This window comes from Lotus japonicus, chromosome 2 (assembly GCF_012489685.1).
Source record: "Lotus japonicus ecotype B-129 chromosome 2, LjGifu_v1.2".
Classification (NCBI taxonomy): Eukaryota; Viridiplantae; Streptophyta; class Magnoliopsida; order Fabales; family Fabaceae; genus Lotus; species Lotus japonicus.
Genome location: NC_080042.1, coordinates 83,230,860 through 83,257,015, shown reverse-complemented (window position 1 = coordinate 83,257,015; position 26,156 = coordinate 83,230,860). Strand labels below are relative to the sequence as shown.

The 26,156-nt window shown below is 37.0% G+C and overlaps 5 protein-coding genes across 7 annotated transcripts; 2 read left to right on the top strand and 3 right to left on the bottom strand.

The window, feature by feature from the left end:
- Window positions 1-704: 704 nt before the first annotated feature.
- On the bottom strand, window positions 705-4,113 carry LOC130740373 (G2/mitotic-specific cyclin-1-like). Its single transcript, XM_057592964.1, has 11 exons — window positions 3,846-4,113; window positions 3,627-3,744; window positions 3,460-3,516; window positions 3,215-3,263; window positions 2,988-3,128; window positions 2,771-2,899; window positions 2,466-2,555; window positions 2,092-2,313; window positions 1,496-1,594; window positions 1,223-1,401; window positions 705-1,132 (listed from the first exon to the last, which is right to left on the bottom strand). The coding sequence occupies exons 1-11, from the start codon at window positions 3,904-3,906 to the stop codon at window positions 979-981; spliced, it is 1,299 nt and encodes a 432-aa protein (XP_057448947.1). The 5' UTR covers window positions 3,907-4,113; the 3' UTR covers window positions 705-978.
- A 7,860-nt stretch (window positions 4,114-11,973) lies between these two features.
- Window positions 11,974-14,541, top strand: LOC130737139 (protein MAIN-LIKE 1-like). The gene is made up of 4 exons (XM_057588908.1): window positions 11,974-12,034; window positions 12,343-13,357; window positions 13,439-14,199; window positions 14,281-14,541. Exons 2-4 carry the CDS (start codon window positions 12,343-12,345, stop codon window positions 14,539-14,541), a joined length of 2,037 nt encoding a protein of 678 aa, XP_057444891.1. The 5' UTR covers window positions 11,974-12,034.
- LOC130740372 (uncharacterized) lies at window positions 14,488-15,927 on the bottom strand. Of its 2 annotated transcripts, XM_057592963.1 has the most exons (4): window positions 15,333-15,927; window positions 15,147-15,248; window positions 14,999-15,064; window positions 14,488-14,906 (listed from the first exon to the last, which is right to left on the bottom strand). In XM_057592963.1, exons 1-4 carry the CDS (start codon window positions 15,690-15,692, stop codon window positions 14,847-14,849), a joined length of 588 nt encoding a protein of 195 aa, XP_057448946.1. In that variant the 5' UTR covers window positions 15,693-15,927; the 3' UTR covers window positions 14,488-14,846. The 2 variants fall into 2 exon arrangements, with proteins under 2 accessions (XP_057448946.1, XP_057448945.1); XM_057592962.1 differs by having other exon boundaries at window positions 15,147-15,927.
- Window positions 15,928-15,978: 51 nt separating this feature from the next.
- On the bottom strand, window positions 15,979-19,668 carry LOC130740371 (PKS-NRPS hybrid synthetase cheA-like). 2 transcript variants are annotated; one of them, XM_057592959.1, is made up of 5 exons: window positions 19,558-19,668; window positions 19,140-19,300; window positions 17,834-19,011; window positions 16,591-17,743; window positions 15,979-16,481 (listed from the first exon to the last, which is right to left on the bottom strand). In XM_057592959.1, the coding sequence occupies exons 2-5, from the start codon at window positions 19,293-19,295 to the stop codon at window positions 16,290-16,292; spliced, it is 2,679 nt and encodes an 892-aa protein (XP_057448942.1). In that variant the 5' UTR covers window positions 19,296-19,300; window positions 19,558-19,668; the 3' UTR covers window positions 15,979-16,289. The 2 variants fall into 2 exon arrangements, with proteins under 2 accessions (XP_057448942.1, XP_057448944.1); XM_057592961.1 differs by having other exon boundaries at window positions 19,140-19,314; window positions 19,558-19,636.
- A 625-nt stretch (window positions 19,669-20,293) lies between these two features.
- On the top strand, window positions 20,294-21,463 carry LOC130737138 (F-box/kelch-repeat protein At3g23880-like). The gene has a single exon (XM_057588907.1). The coding sequence runs from the start codon at window positions 20,294-20,296 to the stop codon at window positions 21,461-21,463; it is 1,170 nt and encodes a 389-aa protein (XP_057444890.1).
- The last annotated feature ends 4,693 nt before the right edge of the window (window positions 21,464-26,156 follow it).

Here is a 26,156-nt window from a genome sequence, read left to right as displayed (position 1 = left end):
ACCTTTTATACAAATAAATTATTTTGGGCATTGATATTGACACCATCCCCACATCTATGCCACCCTATGGGTTAGGTGTGGACATTGAAGCACGAGGGTTAAAGAACTCAATGACTGGGACATCGTTGAACATAGCATTTATTTTAGGGCCAATTTGTACAAAGCACATACGTCCAATTATGATAAATGATTATAAAGAGTGGGAATTTCAATTTGAAAACTTACATAGAAAAAGATGCTCCTAAAATGATAATAAAGCACATAGCCGACTTTTATGATATCAGAATGCACTCAAACAAACGTTCATATGACCAAATGACTCACCCTCCTTAGGAAGTAGGTACTAGGAAACTTACCCTTTACAATTTGAAGCTTTTGATGAGTTTCTAAGCAAATTAAGATTTTTTCCCTTCTAGGTCTTTTTGTCTTTTGTGTTAGAATGAAGTCCAGACCACGAACACAAGTTATTTATTGGGAGAACAATGCATGAATGATCAATCCGAGTATTGATACATAAGCAAGAAAGTAAATTGTGCTTGAAGATTGGAAGAACAAATTGCCTTAACCAAACTTCAAACTCAAAGTTATGATAGGCATTCAGAGCTTAAGATGGATTATCCAACTTCAGATATCCAAAAAATCTCTCAGAGGGTAGACAAAAAAGCAAAAATATAACCCAAGACTTTTCCTTGAATCAAAGAAACTTTTTGTATGTAATCATTTCCATTATTTTGTTCAATGGGATAATAACAGAAATAGAGCTTGAAATGAACAAGTTATGTTCAATTAGAACATCACAGAAAATGTAAAGTAAACAATAAAGTAAAACAGAACACCACAGGATTTCAGAATCCTAGAAATCTCCCATCCCCAGTGCAACCCAAGAAGTTGCTAACATGTGCATAGATCGTCTCAATCAAACAGGCCCCCAATTACCAAAGTCAAATGTTGTTGTTGTTAGAAGCTATACATGGCCTGCTACAACAATGGGTTGTTGTTCTCCAGAAGAAAACTTGCTGGTTCACATTTAGCAGTATAGTTGAACTTATATGAGCAATACTTCCTATGCACCCCAGTAAGTTTCCCTGTCCCAGCCATTTTGTGAAAACCAACCATCAAACTAGAGCACTCTCTGCAAGTCACAGAATAAGCTATTAGTAATTTGAATGTCAAACTAATAGATAATTTGAACATGAAAAGCACAGAACCAAATAATGCTTACAATAGCTGGTCTTCTGAGTAGTTGGTGTGCCATTCACATGTCTTGCACCACTGTTTGAAGCCATAGATTGCGCATTGAGCTGTATAGACTGCAGCTGCAGCAATATGAGATGGAGGGAACTTCAGCATCTCATACTCAACTAGAGACAGCTCAACCAAGAAGAAAGCTAGCAGCTCAAGCTGTTCCACAAGATAAGGAATAAAAAACAAATTAGATTCATGAAAAAAAATGCCATGAAAAATAAATAGTAGGCAGAAGATTGAGTGTACTGACTTTTCTGTCTGCTTGAGCTGCCTTTAGGAACCTTCTCATGAAAACATATGCTGTTGGCACAGACATATTGAACTCCAATGTGTTCACCATCAGCTTCTCCTGCAAGGTTTAACAAGAAATCTCAATTAAACAGTCCAACACCTTATTACAAAATCACTTTGGATGCAAGTCATAATGGGAGAATGAATTAATTTCAGTTCCAAAATCAATTTTGCGTAGAAGAGGATAGCTTCTGGTTGAACAAAAAAATTGTAAAATTTAACAACTAACAAAACCATACAAAAATTACTTTTGCCATAAACGTATCCAAAACTAAATAACTTCACTTTCAATCATATACCAGAATGGATTTCATCAAAAACCAATTGTGATAAGGCATAACACACACTAATTGTCATAGTTGTAAAATTTAACAACTAACAAAACCATACAAAAATTACTTTTGCCATAAACGTATCCAAAACTAAATAACTTCACTTTCAATCATATACCAGAATGGATTTCATCAAAAACCAATTGTGATAAGGCATAACACACACTAATTGTCATAGTTGCAAAAGTTAAAAGGTGAAAAGGTGTCAACAAATGCTACTCACCATTTCCAGAACTTCTTTCCTTGAGTATGCTTTGTCAGATATGAGAATCAGATCTCCCACCACGGGCACCGAAACTTCCTCATACTTGCAGGCCAAAAGCATGGCCACTAGACCAACCAATTGGAGCTTTTTCCGTACCACTGTCTGCTTCTCCAAAAACCTATCTATCAGATTCACAGTGAGAAACAATGTCTCATGCATGAGGTCAAATTTGTCGTGGACCTGAAGAAGATTTCAAAAGAAGCATATCAGTACTAGAGCTTCTAGATTGATTGAAAACAAAATTAATGATAATCACAATCAATCCATGAGGCTAGTTATTAGCAATATTTTGGGCACATTGATTCAGGAAGGAACATTTAAATTTAATATACCTCAATAAGCCAGTCAATCAGTATAGCTCTCATCCTTTCATTAATGTCACATTGTTGTGTCATATAATTAGGTGAGACACAGCCAGTACTCTGCAAGTAGTAAAAACCTTGAGTTATCAGAATTTGATAGGAAAGCATTCTCATATTAGTTGACATTCTGAATTCAGTTTTGATTTCCAATATCATTGAAAGTGAAGTATGCTCTAATTCATAGCAAGTCTATGCTAATTCAATAAATTGAATATTGTTTGCAAGTTATAATAGGGGGGGAAACAATAGTTGGTGGATCTTAATTCCCAATGTACCTCAATTTTTCTGTAGTAGGAATAAAGACCTTCAATATAATCAGTAACTGCAAGAGGATTATTCGCATCTCCGGCATCAATGTCCACAATAGGCTCATCTACAATAATATCCTCCATCTCCACTTCCTCCTAATAGGCCAATTAATTCACAGTCACCAACTAAATTCTGACATAGGAAATACATAAACATAAATGAAAGAGATGTTAAAAGAAATACCATCTGATCAGATTCACTATGCACTGTTTGCTCCAGAGACATAGGCACTGGCTGATCTTCTGGCTTGAGTTCATCATCAACAAATATACACTCCCCAAATCCATTCGAATTTCCAACTGTCAAGTTTGACTTCTTGGTTTCCTGTTCAAAATTAATCCCAACCTAATCTTAGTTTCAATAGTTCAAGATCTATGCAGTGCAGCAAAATGAAGAATAAAAGACTCTACCTCAGCTTGAGATTGCTGAGTGCTGCTAGCAATTTGTGCAGCAAACCTCCTAAGAAAACAAAACACTAAATCAATATGAATAATCCATCATGGAAATAAAACAAATTACAATATCATTATGCCTCCCCCATTTTGGTCACTTTGAAAACAATTGGTCAATGTGCAATGTCACTCATTTCAATTTTAAAATTCAAATACTGAATCAGATCAGAAAAAAAGGGTCATCATCAATTCATCATCCTCACCTTGTGATGGGACGATGCACCGGATCTGCCTGCTTCTTCACACAAACATCAATCTTTCTGCATACCCACAAACCAAAAATTAAAAAACCAACATTCAAAACCGAAAAAGACAACAAATTTACAAAGAAAAAGAAAAGGGCATGATTGATCTAATTCGAAAAAATTACCCTGACAATGCCCTCTTGTTAACGACGCATGGGTAAGGTCGACCTTCCACCAAACTCTGATTGATCACCCCCAACGCTCTTCTGTTCTGCCCAACCTTTCTGGCACCACCCACACAATCTAGAAAGAACAACAAGAAATTGAAAAAAAAAATATTCAAAATCTTCAACCCATCAACATTGAAATTCAAAATTTTGATTGAACCCCATAATTTTTTTTACCTTGAAAACTTGCAGGCTTTAGTGAGTTGTTAGAAGAAGCATTTTCATCAGAAATCACCATTTTCCTTTGTTGATTGATGATGAACACACACACACACTCTCTCTCACCCTCTCACTGAATCACACCCACCAGAGAAAAAGCCTCAAATCTCAGAAAGAGGGCATGAATTCCAATCTGATGAAAGTGGATGGAAGGTGGTATAAGAAGGAGGAGGTAGCAGCAGAGGAAAAGGGTACACAGACCACTGCAGTGAAGGGACTGAACCTGTGAAGATGGGGTATTTGTCCACAAAAGGGTTTTGAAATTTAACGGCTAGTGATTTGTGACCGTTGGATCGTTGATTACTTTATTTTGTTTTTCTTCTATATCTGCAAAATAACGGTAATAATGTGTGTGTGAATCGTTGCCATGTGGAGAGGCGTGTTGTCACCGCAAACCATTTTCAAATCGCAATTATTTTTGCTAAATAACTTAACTTAATTTGGGTTTTTGGTTTAAGGTAAATAATAATAATGTCTACATTATAGGGTTTATCAACTTTCTATTCATAAAAAATTATAGGCTTAAATATTTTTAACTTTTTAAGGTCCTCTTAAAATAAGAGCACTTTGGTTGATTAAGGTCCCTACGGAAAATTTCTTTGAGAATACGCTCTTAGAGACAAAATAATAGTTTGACTTTGCTTAATTTGGGTTTTTGGTTTAAGGTAAATGATAATGTCTACATTATTATAGTAGTAATTCTTTGCTATCTTTCATTTCTTGTCCTCGTCTAATAATGCCATAAAGAGGGTTTATGAGCTTTCTATTGATTAATTATATAGTAATGTTTTATGAATTTTGCAATGGTTCTTTAGGAGAATGATGATTTTTTGGCTGGATAGAATGTTTAATGTGAAAACTCAACAATTGGGAGTGACAATGTACGCATGTGAAAATATTTAGGGGAGAAATTAGGTTGCCTGTGATTTAGTTTAGCCTTGATCAGGGCAGATCTATTTAGTGAATGTATCAAATATAATGTTTTTAATTATAAAGGTTTATTAGAGTAAAAATGATGATTTTGTTTTTAAATCACATGTAGCATCTACTGAGTCAATCTTATTTGAGCCGAGTATGACTTTTAAGAACGACAAAACTCTTTCTACTAAATACTTAGCGTAATTGTGTTTACGGTGACTTCATGATACATCAACTCAAGCTAGACATACTAGTTTTCTATGAAAATATAAATATAAATAGTAAAATAATTTTATCATCATCATCATGAGCCGTATGTCTTTTTAGAAAACAATTGAGTTTCTCCATCGTTCTGTTTTCAATTTCCAGGACTTACGAAATCTCATTTATGTAGGATATCAATTTGATTATTATTACTATTATATTTTAACTATAATATTTAAAAATTATATATTTAGATGAAAATTTAAACATGTTAATTTTTTGTTGACATCCTCATTGAAACATGTTAATTAACGTCATCGGGGAGATCCCCCGGCGCTCCTTTCAGGAGTGGGCCTTAGCATGACACTAGCGCCCTGCCCGGTAGTTTAGAGGTGTTTTCTCTCTGTTCTACCATTTTTGTTAAAAAAAAAATTGAGATCATATGAACACATTCGTATATAAACTTCTGACATATCTTAAAATAGTCAAATTTCTTATGTTTGAATTTTTAAAACATGCAAATAATGTGATCCATGTATCAAAAACAAAAAATTCAGTGTCATATATGTTATCGATTATGGTAAAGTTAGTTTTGGGTTAATTCTAGTTCAGAGCAAGCGTTATATAATGTATTGTTTGCTAATGGGTGCACACCATTATTGCTCTTTTTGAACTTAATCTCTTTTTCTTAATTTATGTAAAGTCTAACTGTCTAAGGAGCGTCAAGCTGTTGTTTCAGTTTCTTTATTCAAAATGCTTAAAAAACTATTAAGATGCAAGCTATTGAATTGCTCCCACTAGTGTTTTTTTTATAAACACATGGTACTCGATCACTCTTTAAATGTTGTCAGATTCGATATTTAGTCACAGTTAAAGCTTTTCATCCCACTTCAAAGTGTATTGTATGGAGATCGAATTTGAGAGGTTTTCTCACACACTCAATCTGATAGATTAGTTGTCTTACTATGATGTTATTGTGGTCCTAAAATAAGTTATTTTGTTCAAAGTTTATTTTAACATTTAAATATATTAGTAAAATAATTTTAACGGTTGAGATTACGTAACATTTAAAAAGATTAAGTAAGAATGAAATTAATTAAAACCAATATTACAAAAATATCATTATCCATGATCTCTCCCTTCTCTCTCTCTTTCCTTCCAGAGTTTCCAAAAATCCAAATCTTCCTCTCATCTCAAAAACCCAAATGAGCAACGATGATGGAGGTGGCGGCAGCTTCGTGAAACGGATGCTTGAGATCTGCTAGCATTGTTGTGAACATTTTTTCGAACAGGTGGAAGAAAAAATGAGTTGTCTATCAATCTAAGAGTTATGATCCTCCATTTTTTTTCTAAAGTCAAATGTGTATTCAAACCAACTGGAACCCAAATACAAGCAAGCAACAAATGAAAGCATAAAGGAAAAAACCCAAGGCTAGCGACAGATCACAAGACTCAGTGGCGTATCTAGGGAGGGGCAGGCAGGGGTCATCGCCCCCCAAGATTTTTGAAATGTTCATCAACTATAGGTCTTTTTTTGAGCTAGAAAGAAGAAATTTGTCGTTCCAATTGAGACATTATCATTCAGATGTTTCCAGAGATCCTAATTTAGGAAAAAATTTCAGTTTATCCGAGTTTTACCAGAAGTTAGTTAAAACTTGAAAAGCAACAATATTTTCATTTGTTAATAGATTGATACGTCTTGTTTGATACTCCTTGACTCCTTGTTTCAACAACATTTTTAGAGTGATCATTTAATTTTTTGTAATGAAAGCTGTTAAGACTCGGCTTCGCAACAAAATTGAAGATGATCTTCTCATAAATTTATTAATTGTATATATCAGAGAGAGAATTTGCTGAAAAAATCTCTATTGATACAATAACAGATAAATTTAGTACTATGAAAGAATGAAGAGTATATTTAAATAATTTTTTATTATTTAAAGTTTCTATAATATTTAATGAAGATTTTTTTAGTCTTATATTTCGGCCCCCTACAAGAAAATCCTGGATACACCCCGGCACAAGACCCCAACAAGAATATAAGAAACAAAGAAAGGAGCAGAACAAGTTAGCAAAATTGATTAATACATGGACGCAAAAGCAATTTTAGACGCATATATAATTGATGGAATGACAAAAAGTGCAACGTTAAACAAATAAAAGGGACTAAAATTACTTGTTTTAAAATACATGGATCAAGTTCACCCAATCCTAGAGAAACCAAAAGTGTAAATAAGTATTGAAATTACATAGCACCAAACTATAAACATCCTAAAAAATATATGAAATCAAATAAGATTAGGTTTAAAGAAAATATTTGAATTACTACCCTATAACTATGACACGAAAGATGATCAGATTTGATTTGAACTTAAAATAATAACAAATCGTATTAATATTTTGAATTTAACTAAATGTAAAATAATATATATCAATCAATATATAACTATTTGAAATGTAAAAAGCCCTAAATTGAAATGTAAAAAGGATGGTATACGAACCTCATTAGGGGTTATATGCTTTCACATCGGCGGTATCGAAAAAAGCCCTAAATCGATGCAGTGCTCATGAATCAACTTTCACGATTATAACTCAACTTCAACTTCACACACCTTCAGCTACATGCATTCACTGCAACTAGCCACACGATCATGAGTCTGATTCTTGCATCATGATCAGTATCCCGTGAGATTTGATTTTGATTTCACCCATGAAGCTAACAGATCATTACATGCATCTACTGGAACTGGACATTGAGTTTGATACTTGCATGATGATCATTATCCCCTTTGATTTGATTTGATTTGATTTGATTTCACCCAACCAAGCTTATAGATCATGACATGCATCCATAAGGGGTGAAGCCATCGAGTATGATTCTTGCATCATGACCATTATCCCGTTTAATTTGATTTTGATTTCACCCATCTAGCTTACAGATCATTACTACCAAACCATAGCAAAAAAACAAAAAATAACGAAGGAATTTGTTCCATTTGGATGGGTCCGTCTCGTTTCTCTTAAGGCCTTCTACGCAATTTCTTATGAGCCGACTTTAGCAATTATAGAAGAGCCTTCCTTTGCAATTGACTTAAATCCATAGGAGGAGATAACAATTAAAATTGTCACATGAACAACTAGTCACCGGTAAAGAATCTTATCTGTCCAAATATAAAATTACTTTATCCAACGGTGAAAGAAGGTTGTGTATAGGTACACGATATGGTCGCTCGTGCACCGTAGTCGTTGCAAAAAATGTATGACTATGTAATCCTTGGATGGTTGACGTGGAAGCAAATTTTCTTTGCAAGTGATTCATGGTTGTAGAAATATAAAATATAAAAGGTAATTGTTATTCCCACCCCCTTTCAAGTAGACTATTGTGTGAAAAAACATATTAGATTTAAAAAAAAACGTATTAGAAAAATAATATACTATAATTTCAGGTGGCCACCCTAGGTCTTGCACCAAGCATGCAAGAGCAAAAATTACCCATAATATTAGGTAAGGTGACCTGTTAATAAAAAAAATTAAAAAAGAGACATTGCAATTTAGCCCCCACCTCTATCCTAATTCCCTCAACCCCAACTTCTCCTCTGACCACCGTAACCAAATCACCAACCTCCGGCAAGCTTCCCCTTCTTTAGCCAAGAGCCCAAGATCCATATCCCCCACCCACAATCCATCATCAACAGCAAACTGCGCCAAGATCCTGGGAGTTACACCGTACTGGTTCCAGTAGGACGAGGAGCTACGCCGTGACGACACCACCAAACTGCGCCATCATCGTCGGTGGCACAAGAGAAGGCGTGGACATGGTTGTCAATTAGGTGGCAGTTTTGGGTGTTTGCTGGAGAAACGAGAGGAAGAAGACAATTCTACCATGGGTGTTGTAATGCAGTGTCTCTTTGGGTGCCGACGCACCTCCTCCGTCACTCATCTCTTCCACCGAAACTCCAGCACCGACAACCGCCGCAGCCACCTCCATCGAAACCCAGGTCCCAATCAAAACCACATCGCCCAAACCACCATCCAAACCAAACCACATCAACCTTCCATGGAGCTTTTTGGTTTCCAATTTTTAAAATCTCAACGTTTCCTATTAATCAAGAGAAGCCCCAATATGACAATCAAGTGCATGGGCTTTTAAGTCATTTACTTATTAAATTTTAAATATATTAAGGCTAAAAAACATTTTTGGCCCCTAATGTTTCAAGTTTGTGCAAATTCTACCCCTACTCTATTTTTGTCGACGTTTCTACCCCTCATGTTTTCAAACAGTTCACTATCTACCTCTCCATCAGTCACGCTTTCTCAGGAGAGGTTCCTGAGTGAATTAGAGAGATGAAGATGAGTATATGAAGTTGATGATGATCAAGGAAATGATATAAATCAAATTTTCTTGATGTATATATCAATTATGTATGTAACTGAACTGGTTAAATGCATGTTTTGCAACTTACAAGTCTTGAGTTTGAATCTCCCTTGCACCTTTTGTCTAAGACTGACGAAGGGGTAGACAGTGTACTATTTGAAAACATGAGGGGTAGAAACATCGACAAAAATAAAGTAGGGGCAGAATTTGCACATACCTAAAACATCAGGGGGCAAAAATGCTTTTTAGCCATATATTAAAAATCTGAATTACGAGAAAACCCGGTTTCTCATTCCCCTTAGTGACACATGTTATGTTTCTATTGGGCCTTACATGTGTTGCAGCGGTGCAAGACCTATTGCATGTTGCACCTTATACTCCACCATAATGAGCCCTGGATTTGGCACCCCAGGGCTTAGAAATGCCACCCCACTTAAAAGTGGGGAAATACTATTATGCCCCTCCGTGTTTTATTTCGGAATATCCATTTCCGAAGTCTTTCGGATTTTGAGATTCCGATATGCTTCGGAGGGTAACGTTCCGAAGGCTGTTGTATTAATTCAAAACACGGGCTCGAAAGCTCGCTCATTTCCCATTTCATTCCGAATTTCTTCTTGAACTTCCATTTCCGAAGCCCTCCAAACCTTCACAGCCTTCATCAGAGCTCTCCCTTCATCGCTCTTCATCATCTTCTTCGTCAACTACTGGAAGTAGAATTCCGCCCGCAATAGAGGTAAGGGCCTTCATATCTTCGTCATCTTGTTGTTGCTGTTAGGGTTACGGATTCGAATTGTTGCTCTTGAAATTTTTGGGTGCGGTTTGGTATTTTGTGTATTAGGGTTTTAGTGATTTGTGGATTGTGCGGTATTGTTGAAATTGTTGGGTGCGATTTGTTGGGTGAAATTGTTGGGTGCAGCTTGAACAATTGTGCGGTTTTAGTATCTCATTCTTGAAGATGTCTGATTGAAGCTCTTGTTGATGTTGGTTTACTGTAAATTAACTTCTTCATGTTCATGCAGAGCCAAGGGAGCATGCTTTCTGCCTTGATTGTGCCTTGATTGTGCTAGAAGTGACTCACTGTGCTACCTGTAAGTATTTCTTATCTTCTGATCCTGATCTTCATATAGTAAAACAATGGACACTAGTGGCTTTTGTATGTTTTACTTAAATATGTTGATTTTGGTGCTTAATATGTTGAATGAGATACTCAACCAAGTAAGGCTAATCCAATACTTGATACTCTTAACTAGGACAAACAGCCCTTACTCTACCCTGATAAATGAACACCTCTAATCGTTGTGGCATGCAGATCATATTGGTCCCAACCAATTCCCATAGTGTTTCTGTACATAACTATGAAAACACACTTATGCTCTATCTTTGATAATTTTTTAGTTTAGTTATTTTGGATTGGCAGAGAAACAAAAGGTTTCAATAAATAAGAAAGACACTGGTATAAGTACTGCTTATATTTTCCTCACTTGAAAGTAGAAACACATCCCCAGATTCACTCAGAACTATTTCCATCCTTCTGTTCAGAGAAAGTTCTTAAAGTTAGTCATGGCTAGTACTATCATCAAGTTGTTTTCCCTTGTCATTCTGGTTGTCTTGCTTGCCAATGCCAATTCTTCAAAGGCTCAGAGTTCAACTACTGAGTCGACAATTTCAGCTTCTCCTGGTGTTTTGCCTTACGAGACTTCGCCCGATATTTCCTCATTTTTCCCCACTCCAAGTTCTGAGGCAGAGGCATCTGCATCTGCACCGGCCCCAAGTTCAGGAGAATTGGATGGCAAGAAGTCTTCTAGTTCAGCAAGGTTGGGTTCTGCAGCTACCTTTGTTGGTATTCTGCTCTCTAGAGTCTTGATAATCAACATGGTTAATGTTTGAGCATGTACCATGGTATTTATTTGTCTTTAAGAGGTTGTCATTTTCAGCCACTAGTTTAAGTGTTCTTGCTTTCTATTAATCCGTATTCAGTAGTAATTCGCTGTGTTGCTTGCTTAATAATGTACATGATAGATCCTTAATTATGTTGAACTCAGAAATTCTCCTAGTATTTGTAATACTACTAGTATCTTTTGTTCCTTTTTCGTAGGATTTGAACCTTTAATATCAACTGCTTAGCCATTAACTCTAGCTATGGGCAAATTGAACACATTCACTGGTTACTTACTTACTTTACATTTCTTCAGATCATAATTCATCTGAAACTCTGCACAAGACAACAATAACTTGCTGCTTTGAAACGTGAACATTTTAATTCAGATTTATTAAAACTAGATACTAGCCCGGCAATAATTGAGCACGCGATACAATTCAGTTTCAATATATTATAATTGATGGTGAAGGGATACTTATCAAGAAAATGATGATCTACTTGTATCCAAATTACTTGTCAAAGAGTTTGTACATCCAACCATAGTTATTACTAGAGTATCTTAAGAAAAGTATGTGTTTCAACACAAAACAAGTTCTTAAGAAAGCCATACATACTGGCATTGAGTACATAAATAGGCTAGACATGCTTATTGATCAAGTATGTTAGACATTCTTTTTATTTACATATACTGGTTTATTGATCAGGAAACTGTTGAAAAGATTAGAGTTGGGATCAAAGAACAAACAGAAATCACTGTTCATTTTATCAGAGGTAAATAACCTGTCTTGGTTGATATATGTAGCCTCTTGAATATTAAGTTTCTGTTCATTGAACACATTCACTGTTCTATCAGAGGCAAATTGAACACATTCACTGGTTACTTACTTACTTTACATTTTATCACTGTTCATTTTATCAGAGGTAAATAACATGCTTATTGATCAAGTATGTTAGACATTCTTTTTATTTACATATACTGGTTTCATTTTATCACTTTCAGCTGATTGCATGAATATTCAGTTATAAAGCTCATCAATTGGTACTTTTACAATTATCTGATGAGTATTATTTTTTAATAGATGGCTAAGAGGAAGAGCCAAGGGCGCAGGAAATCACATGTTGCTGGGAGCTCCCATGATGCCACGGAGGATGTTGAGGATCGCCACACAGCCCCGGATGATGTTGAGGATCGCCACAGACGGCTGCATGCTTCTTTTCGTAGAGTCAGAGGCAGATTTGGTGAGGACCAGGATGTTGGTGGGACATCAAATGAGGAGCGTCGAGACCCTTGTGAGATGATTCCTGAGCCTTCTCGTCAGACGACTCCCGAGCCTTCTCCGCCTTCTCCGCCTTCTCGTCAGACGACTCCCGAGCCTTCTCCGCCTTCTCGTCAGATGACTCCTCAGAGTTCGACAGAGAGTGAGCATGAGGTTGATGTGGAGCATGAGGTTGATGTGGAGCTTCAGGTTGATGTGGAGCCTGAGGTTGGTGTGGAGCTTGAGGGTGATGCTGGAGCACGACGGGATGAGGTGCCAGTCCAGACAGAGGCACCGTTTCCAGGGGGGCCTGATGATCTGTCACTGTTGGTCCGTTACCCACATCACGTTGCGCCGTGTCTGTGGCATCATATTATAGGCACCGACCCGCGTTACCCCGATAGAGGTGTGTTGAAGTTTGCCAGCGCTGGGATGAAGCTGGCAAAGCTGACATGTGAGGGCGAGGGAGACGATATGAGCGCTGTTCGTCAGCGTGTGGAGGGGACCGGACTCTATCCGCTCTTCAGTTGCACCTATCTGGAGATAGACACACCCCTTCTATCTGCCCTCGTCGAGAGATGGCATGAGGATACCAGCAGCTTCCACATGCCATTCGGGGAGATGACCATCACCCTGGATGACGTGTCATCTATACTTCATTTGCCGATGGGTGAGAGGTTTTATACTCCCGGACAGGCCAGCAGAGAACAGGCAGCGGAGACCTGTGTTCTGCTCTTAGGAGGGGTAGCCACGGACTACATCATGGAGTTTAAGGCGGTGAAGACCATTGGCTTGCGATTCGGGTTCTTGCAGACTCTTTACACTAGGGCTCTTGCTGGTTAGTTGTACTGTATACTTAATTTATTTGCAACTATTATATGTGAATTAAATGATTAATGGTTTCTTTGTTGTACTTTAGAGCATCGGCATGACCATGCAGCACGGATGTGGCTACTTCACCTCCTCGGCTCGACCTTGTTTGCGAACAAGAGTGGAGGACACTACACTTCTGTCCATTGGATCGGCATGCTGCAGCACCTTGATCGGGTGTCAGAGTATGCGTGGGGCGCCATTGCACTAGCTACACTGTATGATGCACTTGGTCATGCCTCACGGAGGAAGACCAAGCAGATGAGCGGTTGTTCTTCCCTCCTGGTAGCTTGGGTGTTTGAGCACTTCCCACCCACCATTATTCAGCGGATTGAGGTCCCCGAGTACACGGAGGACCAGCCCAGAGCGTGCAGGTGGATGGAGTCCCGGGCTGGGCATGCTGGATTGATGGAGAGGCGAGTTCTCTTCGATGAGATGACGGCAGAGGACGTCATATGGACACCGTATGAGGAGCACAGGAGTCACAGAGAGCTGGACGTCCGAGCTTTATACTCAGGCTACATCCGGACTCCCATCCGGACGGCCGTGCGACCTCATCTTCCTGAGCGTGTGATGCGGCAGTTTGGGTACGTGCAGCCTATCCCGCGACACCCATCTGTTGTGATGGGCATGAGTTCTGCTGCGGAGGTCGTTGATGCAGCATACCAGGATTATGAGCCACACTTGATTCCAGGGGGGGTCCCTAGTATAGTGGATGGAGCGGCAGTAGATGATTACCTGGACTGGTACACCGGTGTATCTCACCGGTTCATCATCCCGGATGAGAGTAGGGCCGATCTCAGTGCTGTGGTAAGTGTGAACTTAATTTTCTTTATGCATTTGTGGTTTTGTGTATGCGGTTTACTAACATGTATATTGATTTATTTTCAGGCTTCTTTGCGTCGGGCCGTTGATTTGCTAGAGCAGGGACTTGAGGTCGACGACGGTCCCCCTAGAGATACACGCTCCCGCACTTTATTAGAGAAGTGCCTCACTGTCATCAGAGACTTGAGCAGGACCCAGGGCGTCACTTTCGTTGGTGTACGAGGAGGCAGAGGTCGAGGCAGAGGAGGAGGCGGAGATAGAGGAGGTGGCAGAGGCGGAGGCAGAGGTCGTAGGGGTAGGGTGGGTCGTAGGGGCAGGGGGCAGTGACATTATTATTATGTGTACTTTTATCGCATTATTAGTTTATACACGCTTTATTATCGGTCTGTACTTTTATCGCATTATTAGTTTGGATTTCACATTATCACGCTTTACTTGATTTGATTACATTTTTATCTCTTTTTAAATCAGGTAAAATAACAAACAAAATCCAATGGGAAGTGAAATAACGCACATAATCCAATTGAAGCAAAATAACGTACATAATTCAAGGGACGCAACATAGCCTACATAATCCAGGTCAAGGATTTTTTAAAGTTGCAAATAATTCAAAATTAGCCAAATAACATTAATCAATCTTCTGTAATGTCGGTGAATGTTTCAGATGGAGGTCCACAGTCACTGGAGAATACCTGTGAAAATTCACATAAACGAAAATTGAGATGTGTAAAAATCCACAGTCACTTTTATTTTAATTATATATGTGTAAAAAAGATTTCCATACCTTAACTATGTTGGGCAATGTTATGTTCAGGTAACAATTAGATTTTCTAGGAGAAAACACAGCTACCTAAAAGCAAAAAAGGAAGAAATAATGTTCAAATTGTCTAAAGAAGTAGAAACAATAGTCAAGTCGGTTAGAAATAATAAACCTTCTGGATAAGCATAACAGATCCAACATTTATGTCCTTCGCGAATTCGCTTTCAGTGAAAACCTTGTGATGGACACTAGCACCGACAGTGCCCGTAGGATCCTGCAACTCAAACCCATATGGCATTGACAGAGGACATTTAAATACCATGACATTGATGAAAAAGAACGCGGAAGATGGAAATACCTTCAGGGTAACTGACACATCGCCGAATCCGTTTGGCGTGCATGATTTGATAACTGCGACGATGAGATCGACCCTTTCTAGATGGTGAGTGATTGAACCCAGAGGAGTTGCAGATCCGCCTAATTGCAGGGCTGAAAGCCAAGCATTGGAGTGAAAATCGGGATCAGTGTCGTGACCGTCTTCGACGACGCGCCTAACAAATTGTTGGGTTGGAATGAGGTGTCCGTCGGTGGTGGAGCTGCGTTGAATCATGGCGGCCTGGACAACACCAGCAGGGCCGGGAATGAGAGGACGAGAACTTGCAGAAGAGTTGCCTCGGAGTTTGCAAGGGCGGATGAAGGTGGGCAAATCTTGTTCCATTTTGATTTTGAAGGTTTCGTTGAAAGAATGAAAGGAGAGGATGAATACAAGAAAGCTTAAATCAAGCAAATTTATAGATGAAGGAGTAATGGGGTTGGTTGTTGTTGGTGGTTGATAGTAATTAGGTTGGCTGTGGTTGGATGAGAGTAATGAGGTTGGTTGTGGTTGGTTGTGGATAGTGATGGAGAGACTTAAAATTAAAATGAGAAAAAAAATTAACGTTCGGATCCCCAGATTCCGAAGTTGTTCGGATCCTATAAATCCGAACTATCTCGGAAACCTAAATGTCGAAGATTGTTTAAACTTGGGGGTGCCAAATTTAAGTATATGACACGGAAATGGAAAGGAGTCGTCCGAAAGATTTCGGACTCCGTAGTTCCGAAGTACTTCGGAAACCAAAGTTCCGAAATTTGCTTAACCAGTTAAAATGACAGTACCAGAAACAATGCAGGCAGAATCACAAGTTCTCATAACCAGCTACATTGCAGGGCAGAAACAGATAAAATGCACATGAGAAATAGTTTAATACTACATCATAATACTTTGAACTTCTAATTAGTTGTACATATGTCATTGCTACAAACATCAATCCTAGTCTCAATCTTCTCCAAGGTCTATAAAGACATTCTCTTGAGGACCACCCGTAGGATCAATCCAAGCATTCAATTCTGCCGTAAATGTAGCCAAACGCGCCGCATACGGGAAGATCCATTGGTCGGTGGGTTCTTTGGCCAAAAACGGCCATTGGGGAGCTATTGTTGGCATAGGATGTCCCGGCTTAAGCTTTAGCTACATTTGAGAGTATAGCAATAAAGTTAGATAAGAACAAAGTGGCTGAGTACAAAGTATACTAATTTAACGTGACAAGCGAGTGTAAGGTACTTCATAAAAGTTATACCTGAACAAAGTGGTTGGTGACGTGACCAACTGCTATAACGGGATGTACTTCCGGTGGGGCGCCTCCTCTCAATGGCAGATAAGTGTAACAACCTTTTAGTGAAATGGAGATGAAGACAACTTGCAACCTCGTAGCAATGAGGTACCCCATCTCCGGTAGAGACATCCACTTGTCTTCCGTTGCAATTGTACCAATCGGAAGGATGAGACGATTTTGTAGAGACTGAACCCTCTCATAACCAAATATGTTGCTATAGTAAGCGGTATTCTTTGAGAGTTCTACAAGCAACTCTTCCCTAATCAAAGCCCAACCGTCTTGACCTATGTCGGGTCTGAACAATGCAGCAACTGATCTATAACCACAATTACCATCTGCAATAACATCTATGACTTTTTCTATATATTGATGGAAGAAAGATGGCAAATCATCCAAGTATATGCTGGTGGAGGACTGCTTGCTCTTCTTAGACTTCTTGCTTCGAGGACAAGAGACTTTGTTAGGTGTTGGCTTGAGGCTATTGTTAACATGTTCCCAATAACAAGGATCACGTTGTAAGGATGGTTTTTGTTGACTAGGTGGTTTACTCTCCATAGCCTTGGACGAGCGCTTGGGCTTTATCTTCACTTGAGGAGGACACAGTGAACTACTAGAAGGACAATATAGCTCTTTTACCTTCCTCCTTAGCATACTTTGGCCCGCAACATCCAAAGTGTTGAAATAAGCGGTCAAGCCATCAATCTCTGACTTGAGGTCTCCTTGGTTTGAGGCTTGACTCCCAATGGGTACATGGTCCCAACCAAGTATCTTCCAGAAAGTATGGATTGCCTCATACGGAATTCTATCATAACTATGAAGTGCACACGCACAAGGAAGCCCATGGGTAACTTGGAATGCGCATCCACAACCATCACGCATCACTCTGTTCTGTTCATCTTCCATGAGTTGCATGGCCTTTCTGGACACAAATCCCCTGATATTTGTATACATGGGCGACTTGAAACGATGTTCTACAAGGTTGATACTGCGCTCAAATGATGCCTTGATTTCATTGTGTCGTACAGTGGTCAACCTATCCACTGCATCCCACGAGGCGCACAAGTCACCTCTGCCGTCTTTCAGCATCCTCTTCAAGGTTGAGTGTGCACTTTCAGCCCTGCATACAAAAGATCATACTCTATCAATTTCTGCTAATAAAGCAAGACTATGAAATGAAAGATCACAACCAATAAAGTGTGCATTGTACCTGTTACTCGTTGTAGTTCCAAAATGCAACACAGAATTGGTCCACGCACTCACAAATTTCTCCTTGTGCTTTACCCATGTAGTAGAAATGTAGGATATGAAATCTGGGAAGTCCTTACACATGACACACATTTCCTTCCATTCCTCATCAAATTGTTCCACTGTTTCAGCATAAATCAGGCATTTCCAGTTCTCCATCACTGAAAGGGCAAAATCATCCGTGCCAATCAACACTTTGCACTTTGCCTCCACATTCTTGTTTATGTGGAACCGGCATAATAAATTGGTACAATTGGGAAGACATTGCTTAACAGCACTCAGTAAAGCCAAATCTCTGTCAGTCACAATCACTTGAGGTAATCTGGCATCATCGGCAATAAGAGACTTCATGCACTCCAAGGCCCAAACATAGTCAATTGTGTGCTCCCTAACTATGTAGCAAAATGCTATGGAGAAAGTCAACCCCGTAGAAGTGAGACCAACCATTTCAAGCAAGGGGATCTGATATCTGTTTGTCTTGTACGTGCAATCCATGATGACCACATGAGGGAATGTGTTGAAGAGTCTGACCGCATCAGGATGAGCCCAAAAGAGATCCCTAATCTCACTTGAATCAGCTTGTTGCCTTTCAAAGTGAACATACTTGGCTTCTACCAACTTCTTCATCAAATGTTGCATTTCTGTCAATGGTCCCCTCTCCTCTTTTTTAAACCTTTTGTTGCAACTGTAAACTTGAGTGATTGTAGTCAAGTTACTTGGATTGTTTTCCTTCAATGCCGCTAGTATTTGTCTCGGTGGAGTCCAAGTACTAGTCATGGTGCCCACAAGCCCCTTCTCTTCCTCTGTTAGTCGACCAACGTAGGGGTGTCCAACTAGTGATTTAGCTGGTTCATGGTTGTGTTTACCATCCATCACTTTCAGCCACCACATTCTATCACCCTTCGTAGGTCGTCCTTTGAGATTAAACTTACAATCAGTCTTTTGTGATGCGGTCTTTTTGTACTTGAATGTATTCGGGTCCTTGTATGGCCTGTAAATACCATGCTTCGCACACTTAATAGTAACAAATACCTTTCCTCCACTTATAGCATAGTCAGACCTTGCAATCACCAGCACATAACCATTCGCCTTTCCAACATTCTTAGCCCATTGTTCAAGCTCATCACGAGTATCAAATATCTGTTCAATGATAACATATTGCTTTAGAAATAAAACATCCTACCAACCATCACTAATTATTCAATGATCATCACATCATTTTCCAAATACATAGTAGTATGTTCCAACAAAAATTATTCAATGAATACCTGGTCAGTTGTAAATAAATGTGTGGCGTCCACGCTTATACGAGGGGGCACCCACGGAATGATATTGCTAGGAGGCTCAACATTCCCAGAACCGCATGCGGCATCGCATGCGGCATCAACCAGTAAATCTTCTTCATATAGGTACGGTTCAGTCATTCAGCCTGCATGTAACAAACTGCAACTGGTTAACTACTTCGGACATTGGGATTCCGAACTCGTTCGGATACAGACAATCCGAACTCGTTCGGATAAAGACAATCCGAATTCATTCGGATACAGACAATCCGTATCAAGCTCGACAGCATCAGAATACAACCAAACAATGGTGGTGCAAAACGAACTTCCAACAAACAACAATGAAATGTAACTACAATGATAAGTAAAGCAGGATATGAAGGGGGAGAGAAATGAAACTTACCAGAAGGAACTTGGTAGCAAGGTGGAACTTGGAAGGAGATGGTGGTTGAGGGTGGAGCAAGTGGAACTTGGAAGGAGATGGTGGTGAGGGGGGAGGAAAACAAACGTGGAGGAAGAAGAGGAAGAGTGGTGGTGGTGGAGTTTTTTGAATCTGATTGTAATGGGGGGGTGGTGATGGGGTTGGTGGTGGATGAGTAATGGTGATGGAGTTGGTGGTGGAGGAGTAATGGTGCTCAAAAGGTGGCAGTGTGCGACAGGTTTTCGGATTCAACGAATCCGAAGTACTTCGGATTGTACGAATCCGAAGTACTTCGGATTGTACGTTTCCGAATTATGTCTGTCGTTTAAGTGTCAGATTCAACAAGGTATTATTCGAAACTTTGGATTCCGAAGTGTTACGGATACCCGGTGTCCGAAAGGGTAGTTCTGGCATTTTTTAAAAAATCTGGGGTGCCATTTCTAAGCCCTGGGGTGCCAAATCCAGAGGTCCACCATAATTTCAAATTTCATGTGAATATCTCTATAAAACAGTGAAAGTTGTCGGTGAAAGTTTATCTCTTGTTGTATAACTTGACTCTCAAAACGCTACACCGTCTCCACCGTCTCCTCCACACAGACAGCCATAGCCGCAACCACTCCGGGATTCACCAATTTCAATTTCGCCCAGCCCTATATTTATTTCAAGATTTTTACCAGAAACCCTTATTCACCTGCATCTCGTATCAACATAGAAGAAGATGTGGTTCCAATTTCTCAACTTTTTCAATTTATTTGCACTACTATTAATCTTAATTTACTATCTCCGCAACTTGGCACGCACACCAAAAGAAGAATTCGAATTCGAACTCTCTCCGTTGCTCTGTGAAGAACTCGTTGAAGAAATCTTGTCAAGGCTTCCGGTGAAATCTCTGGTGCGATTCAGTTGTGTGTCCAAATCATGGGAATATCTCATCTCTGATTCTCGTTTCATAAAACTGCACTTTGATCGTTCATCTTCTACAGTTAATGCTGATTTTGCCCATGCCCGTTTCATCACTTTATGTGACGTCCATGATTATCATCGATCATATGTCTCATCTCGCTCTATCACTTCAATATTGGAAAATCACCACTCAACCCCGAGTTGTCTCGTTGGCTCCAGTTTCACTGGAGCATGCAACGGCTTGATTTCTTTGAAATATGAAACTGCAAATGGGTCCCTGGTCTGTTTCTGGAACCCAGCTACAAGGTCAATTTCTCAACTTTCGCCAGGTCTAATATGCCATGGTTATTTTGGGTTTGGTTATGATTCTTTAAGTGATACCTTCAAGGTGGTGAATGTCAACCCACAAGAGACTATGATGTATATTTACAACATGGGTGATAAATGTTGGAGGACAATTCAAGTCTCCCCTCTTCCTCGTATGCGTTTTGTACAACCTGCCGTTTATGTCAGAAACACTATTAATTGGTTATCAAGCCAACCAATGGATATTAATCCGTTCAAAATTGCTTCCTTCGATTTGGGGAAACAAAAGTTTGCGCAATTGTCATTGCCTTTCTGTCCCGGAGATCTCGACCAATTCCATTTTTTGCCAACTCCTGGGGTTTTAAGAGGTTGCCTATGTATTTCTGAAAATAACTACGCAACAAATAATTTTGCGGTTTGGCAAATGAAAGAGTTTGGAGTACATGAATCTTGGACTCAGTTGTTTAGCATTAGTGGCTCTGAAAGTTTAATTCAGATGCCTTGTTCTGCAATGTCCATATCTGATAATGGTGATGCCCTGTTGTTGTCGGTTTCTGCTGCATTCCAAGGAACTATCTATACCTTTCGAGATAATAAATTACAAGGCATGAAAATTGCTAAAGAAATCGGTGGTTGCTATACCGAGAATTACATTGAAAGTTTGGTTTCACCTTGTTGAATGTAAGTATGTCATGTACATTTTATTCATTACCGTTAGACTCTATTCTTAAATCATGTATCGTTCTTAAATCTTCATTGATAGAAAAATATTGTTGAATATGTGAATGCTTTTAGATGCTCATTAGGACTATTTTGTTGGATTTTGAAATATTCTTAGTGTTCAGATCAAACTTTAAGAATTGGATCAATTTGTTCTTGCTTTATATTTTACTGCTGGAAGTATGCTGCAGGAAGGCTCTGGCTGACAGTCAACTAAGAAGAATCCGTGGAAGGTTTGCAAAGACGGAAGAATTTGATGTCCACAGGATCTTCTCATAGTAAATGTTGACAAATAATTTTCACGCCTCTTTGTTGCTCTTTTGCTTAATATCCTATAACTATGACACGAAAGATAAGATTTGAACTTAAAATAATAACATAAAGATAAGATTTGAAGTAATTTGAATTTAACTAAAAAATATATGAAATCAAATAAGAGTAGGTTTTAAAAAAAAGATTTGAATTAATATCCTATAAATTTGACACGAAAGATAAGATTTGATTTGAACTTAAAATAATAACATAAATCACATTAATATTTTGAATTTAAATAAATATAAATAATATATATCAATCAATATATAACTATTTCAGTAATCATATTTTTAAATTTGTCCTCCTGTTGTAAAAAATATATTTTTAAATTTAAAGAGGATCTAATAATTTAAATGATACGTCTTGTCTTAAGAAAATAAAAGTGTAAGTCTCAATTTTATAACATTGTTTCCACCCTTCAAATACCTTTTATACTAGCGGAATTACCCGTGCCCTGCACGGGTTACTTTTGATATTTACAATTTAAATTTCTAGTAATATTATATTTTCTATCTTTTTGGTAAATATATTTTAACAATTGTTTGAATTATATGTTATTAATAATGATAATAGGGTATTAATTTACCATAATTTTTTACTTATAATTTTTTTTTTCTGAAACAAAAACTTTATTGAAAATTTGTTAAAAGTCATGAGAACATCTCTCTCATGTGAGTTACATCAAAGGATCAAATAAAACTCACAGTACATATTCCCTACCACATCCCTGGTTTACCCAAAAATCTGCCACAATGTTTCCTTCTTGCAGCACATGCTGAATACCTATGCAAGAAACCAAGTGCCACTGGTAATCAATCTGGTTAAAAATTTGTAGCAGTTTCCAATGCCTTTTAGTACCATCCAGAGTCCAACCAATTGCCAATGTTGAATCACTTTCAATAAGCACATTATGACAACTATGTTGATGAGAGAATAATAAAACATTGAGAATAGCATGTACTTCAGCCTCATATGCCCATAACACACCTGTTGATTTTGAAAAATATCCCAATATATCTCCATTAGAATGCGCAATACGCCTCCAATTCCACTTGGCCCAGGATTCCCTTTGGAAGCCCCATCCACATTGAATTTCAAAATTCTCACAGGTGGAGGATGCCAAACCACAACATCACGCTGCACAACCTGTGTCTTCAATTTAATAAATTCAAAACCAACTATAAATTGCCCCAGAAAGTATGAAAAATCTGCTGCGTTTCCTTTAACCCACCAATACACCCTTACTTATAAACTTTTACTTATTTAAATATGAAAAAAAATTAAATATTTTAAATTATAAGACTTAAATTCACTCTAATTTTTCTATATACATTAAATCAGTCTTTTTAATTTTTTAATACATGTTTAATTATTAATATTTGATTGATTATTTTTCATATCTATGTTTCTATTTATAATAACAATAACAATAATAATAATAATAATAATATATATTTTGATTCAAAATGTTAACTTTGAAGAGAAATCAATATGTAACAATAAAATGAAACCCCACTTCTAATAAAACTCAAATCAAAACATAGGAAAAAATCACCAGATTAAATAAATCAAAATAATAGATAATTTACCAAAATTATTTAGATCCAAATGCTTCTCTTATTTTTGATTTCACGTGACTATTACTTTTAAGTTTGAACTCGTTCCTCTTTTTTATCTTAGTCTCTTCGATCATATCTTTGGTAACCACCGTCTACCAAGGGCGATGGAGGAAAAATCCATTTTATCAATCCAAGCAGATAAATTGAAGGATTTCCATCTTTCCCTTTCAAGATTTAAAAAAAAGGGTGAAAATGGATCAATCGTAAATGGATGAATGAGTAAATAATAGAATAATGAAATAGGGGTGTTCATAACCGAACCAAACCAATTCAAACCGCTCAAACCTATCCAAAAAACAAAAAACCGAAAAAATCGATAACAAAAAAAAGCGAAAACCGCAAAAACTGATATTTTGTTAATGGATCGGTTTGGTTTTCAGTTCCCATGTTCATAATCGAACCGATCCAAACCAAACTGAAAATATTTATTTATTTATACATAATTACCCATTTAAACATACTTATAATGTTTTATTCCATGTATACCCAAACCTTTACAATAATGTGTTTAACCTTTTCCAAGTTAGGAGACATATGTCTTCTTTTCATTCAACGAAAGTGAAACCCTCATTGCTCTGCTTCTTAGCCTCATACTCAAAACAATACGTTTGTAACATTGGTTGATAATCAACTTAGATTGACTTAATTAGATATTGTCCATGAAATGCAGTAGTGTTACAAATTATAGGCATCACTTAACAATCATCATATTAGTGCGTACATAATTCATTTTTTACAATATTGATGTTAGTGTTAAGCATGATATCTTGTCCCTGTAACTTTTACGGTGCTTCTTGTTTTATGATTTTATTTTCTATTTCGTTATTTATTTCAAGATTTTTAGTTTCTTCGAAAAACTGAAATCCTATCCAATCCAAACTGATAAAAATTGGATTGGATTTGAAAAAAAAAACGTTTGGATAGTTAACTTATAAAACCGAAACGATCGGATGATTTTTTCCTTTAAAACCGAATCGCGAACACCCCTATCATGAAACATGAAATAATTCATTTAACACAACAAATAAAAAGGAGTGAATAAGAGGATAATGTAACCAATAATAAACTTTAATATTGCGATCATACAGTAGTGGTGGAGAATTATAAAATAAAAATGGAAATAAAACTCTTAAAACAATAAACCAAAATAAGATGAACACAATGCCACAAAGACCAGGTAAAACAGAATGTTATAAATTAAAGAAATAATGTGAGAAATGTCTCAAAAGCGCAAATGAATTCTAACCAATGCGCAGGTATAGCAAAATTAATTATTTTTGCATTAAGATAAAGAGCATTACCTTACACATGATTGATAAATTATTTTTTTCTAAAGTTATTTCAAATGAAAGAAAAATTGAAGGTGAAAATTCCTTAACATAAAATCGAATAACGAATTGAGAAATAGAAAAATGAAAAGTAGGAAAGAGAGGAGTATGGAAAATATGGAAGAAGGTTGAAAATACTTTTTTTTTTAGAAATCCTTACCATGGAGTAAACGAACGAAGAAAAAAAAAACAGGATGATTTTTTTTCATAAGAAATCTCAAAGATGGGAGGAAGAAGTATAGAATGAATAGAAAATGGAGGAAAATGAAAGTCCTTGCCTTGTTGTCGAGGAGGCATGCAAAAAATGATGCTGCAATTGTTACTAATGCTATAAATTTAACATGTAATTTTATTTCCTAAATTATTAATTTTGATTTATTAATGCTTAATTTTTTTCTAAAATGAAATATTCATTTTTAGTTAAGGAAAAATTAATCAAATATTAAACATATCAACAACATTATTTGTATTAAATGTTATAAGGATTCATTAATTAAATTATATCAATTTAATTTCGAAAATGTGGAATATTCCATTTTGAAAATTCAATTCTTTAAATAATCTTGTCTAATGTAATTAAATTTTTTCGTTATTAATTTATTACAAATTTTTTCATTGTTCCAATAAATTATCAATTATTGAGCATCAATGTTTTTAACATTTGATTTTCAAAATATAATTAATCATACTCATTAGTTTTAGGAATTAACTAGAGCCATTAATTCAATTATAAGAAATAAAAATTGTAGTATCTATAATAGAAAGTATTAATTCAATTGGAAAATTTTCGAAAAAATCAAAATAAAAAAAATAATGATGCTGAAAATTTTAAAAATTAATATTTATTTTATTTTCAAAAATTCATTTTCTCATCACCCTCATTTTACAACTAATCTAGTATTAATTAAATTTTTAAAAATTACTATAATAAAGGAAATTCGAATTTTAAAAACAATTAATTTAACTTTTAAAATCATTTTAACCATTATATTAAAGAAAAACAAATAAATGAATTTTATAAAAATTAAAATTAAAAGATATCATATTTATTTTTATTTGAAATTATTACGAATATTTATTATTAGTATTTAGTATATTATTAGTTAAAATAAAAAGGACTCCAATTATTTTTATGAATCGTATTTTCAAATTTCTATTTTTTTTATATTTGATATATCTTAGAAAATAATTTAAGGGAAAATAAAAATTGAATTTTTTTAAGGGTTAATCCTCTAATTGGTCCCTGTGGTTGTGTGGCCGTCTGAAATTAGCCCCTCCCGTAAAATCTAAGTCCTCGTGTTTGAAAAAGTGTGTGTAGCAGGTCCTCGCCGGAGGGACTAATTTCCACACACTTTCCAAACACGAGGACTTAGATTTTACGGGAGGGACT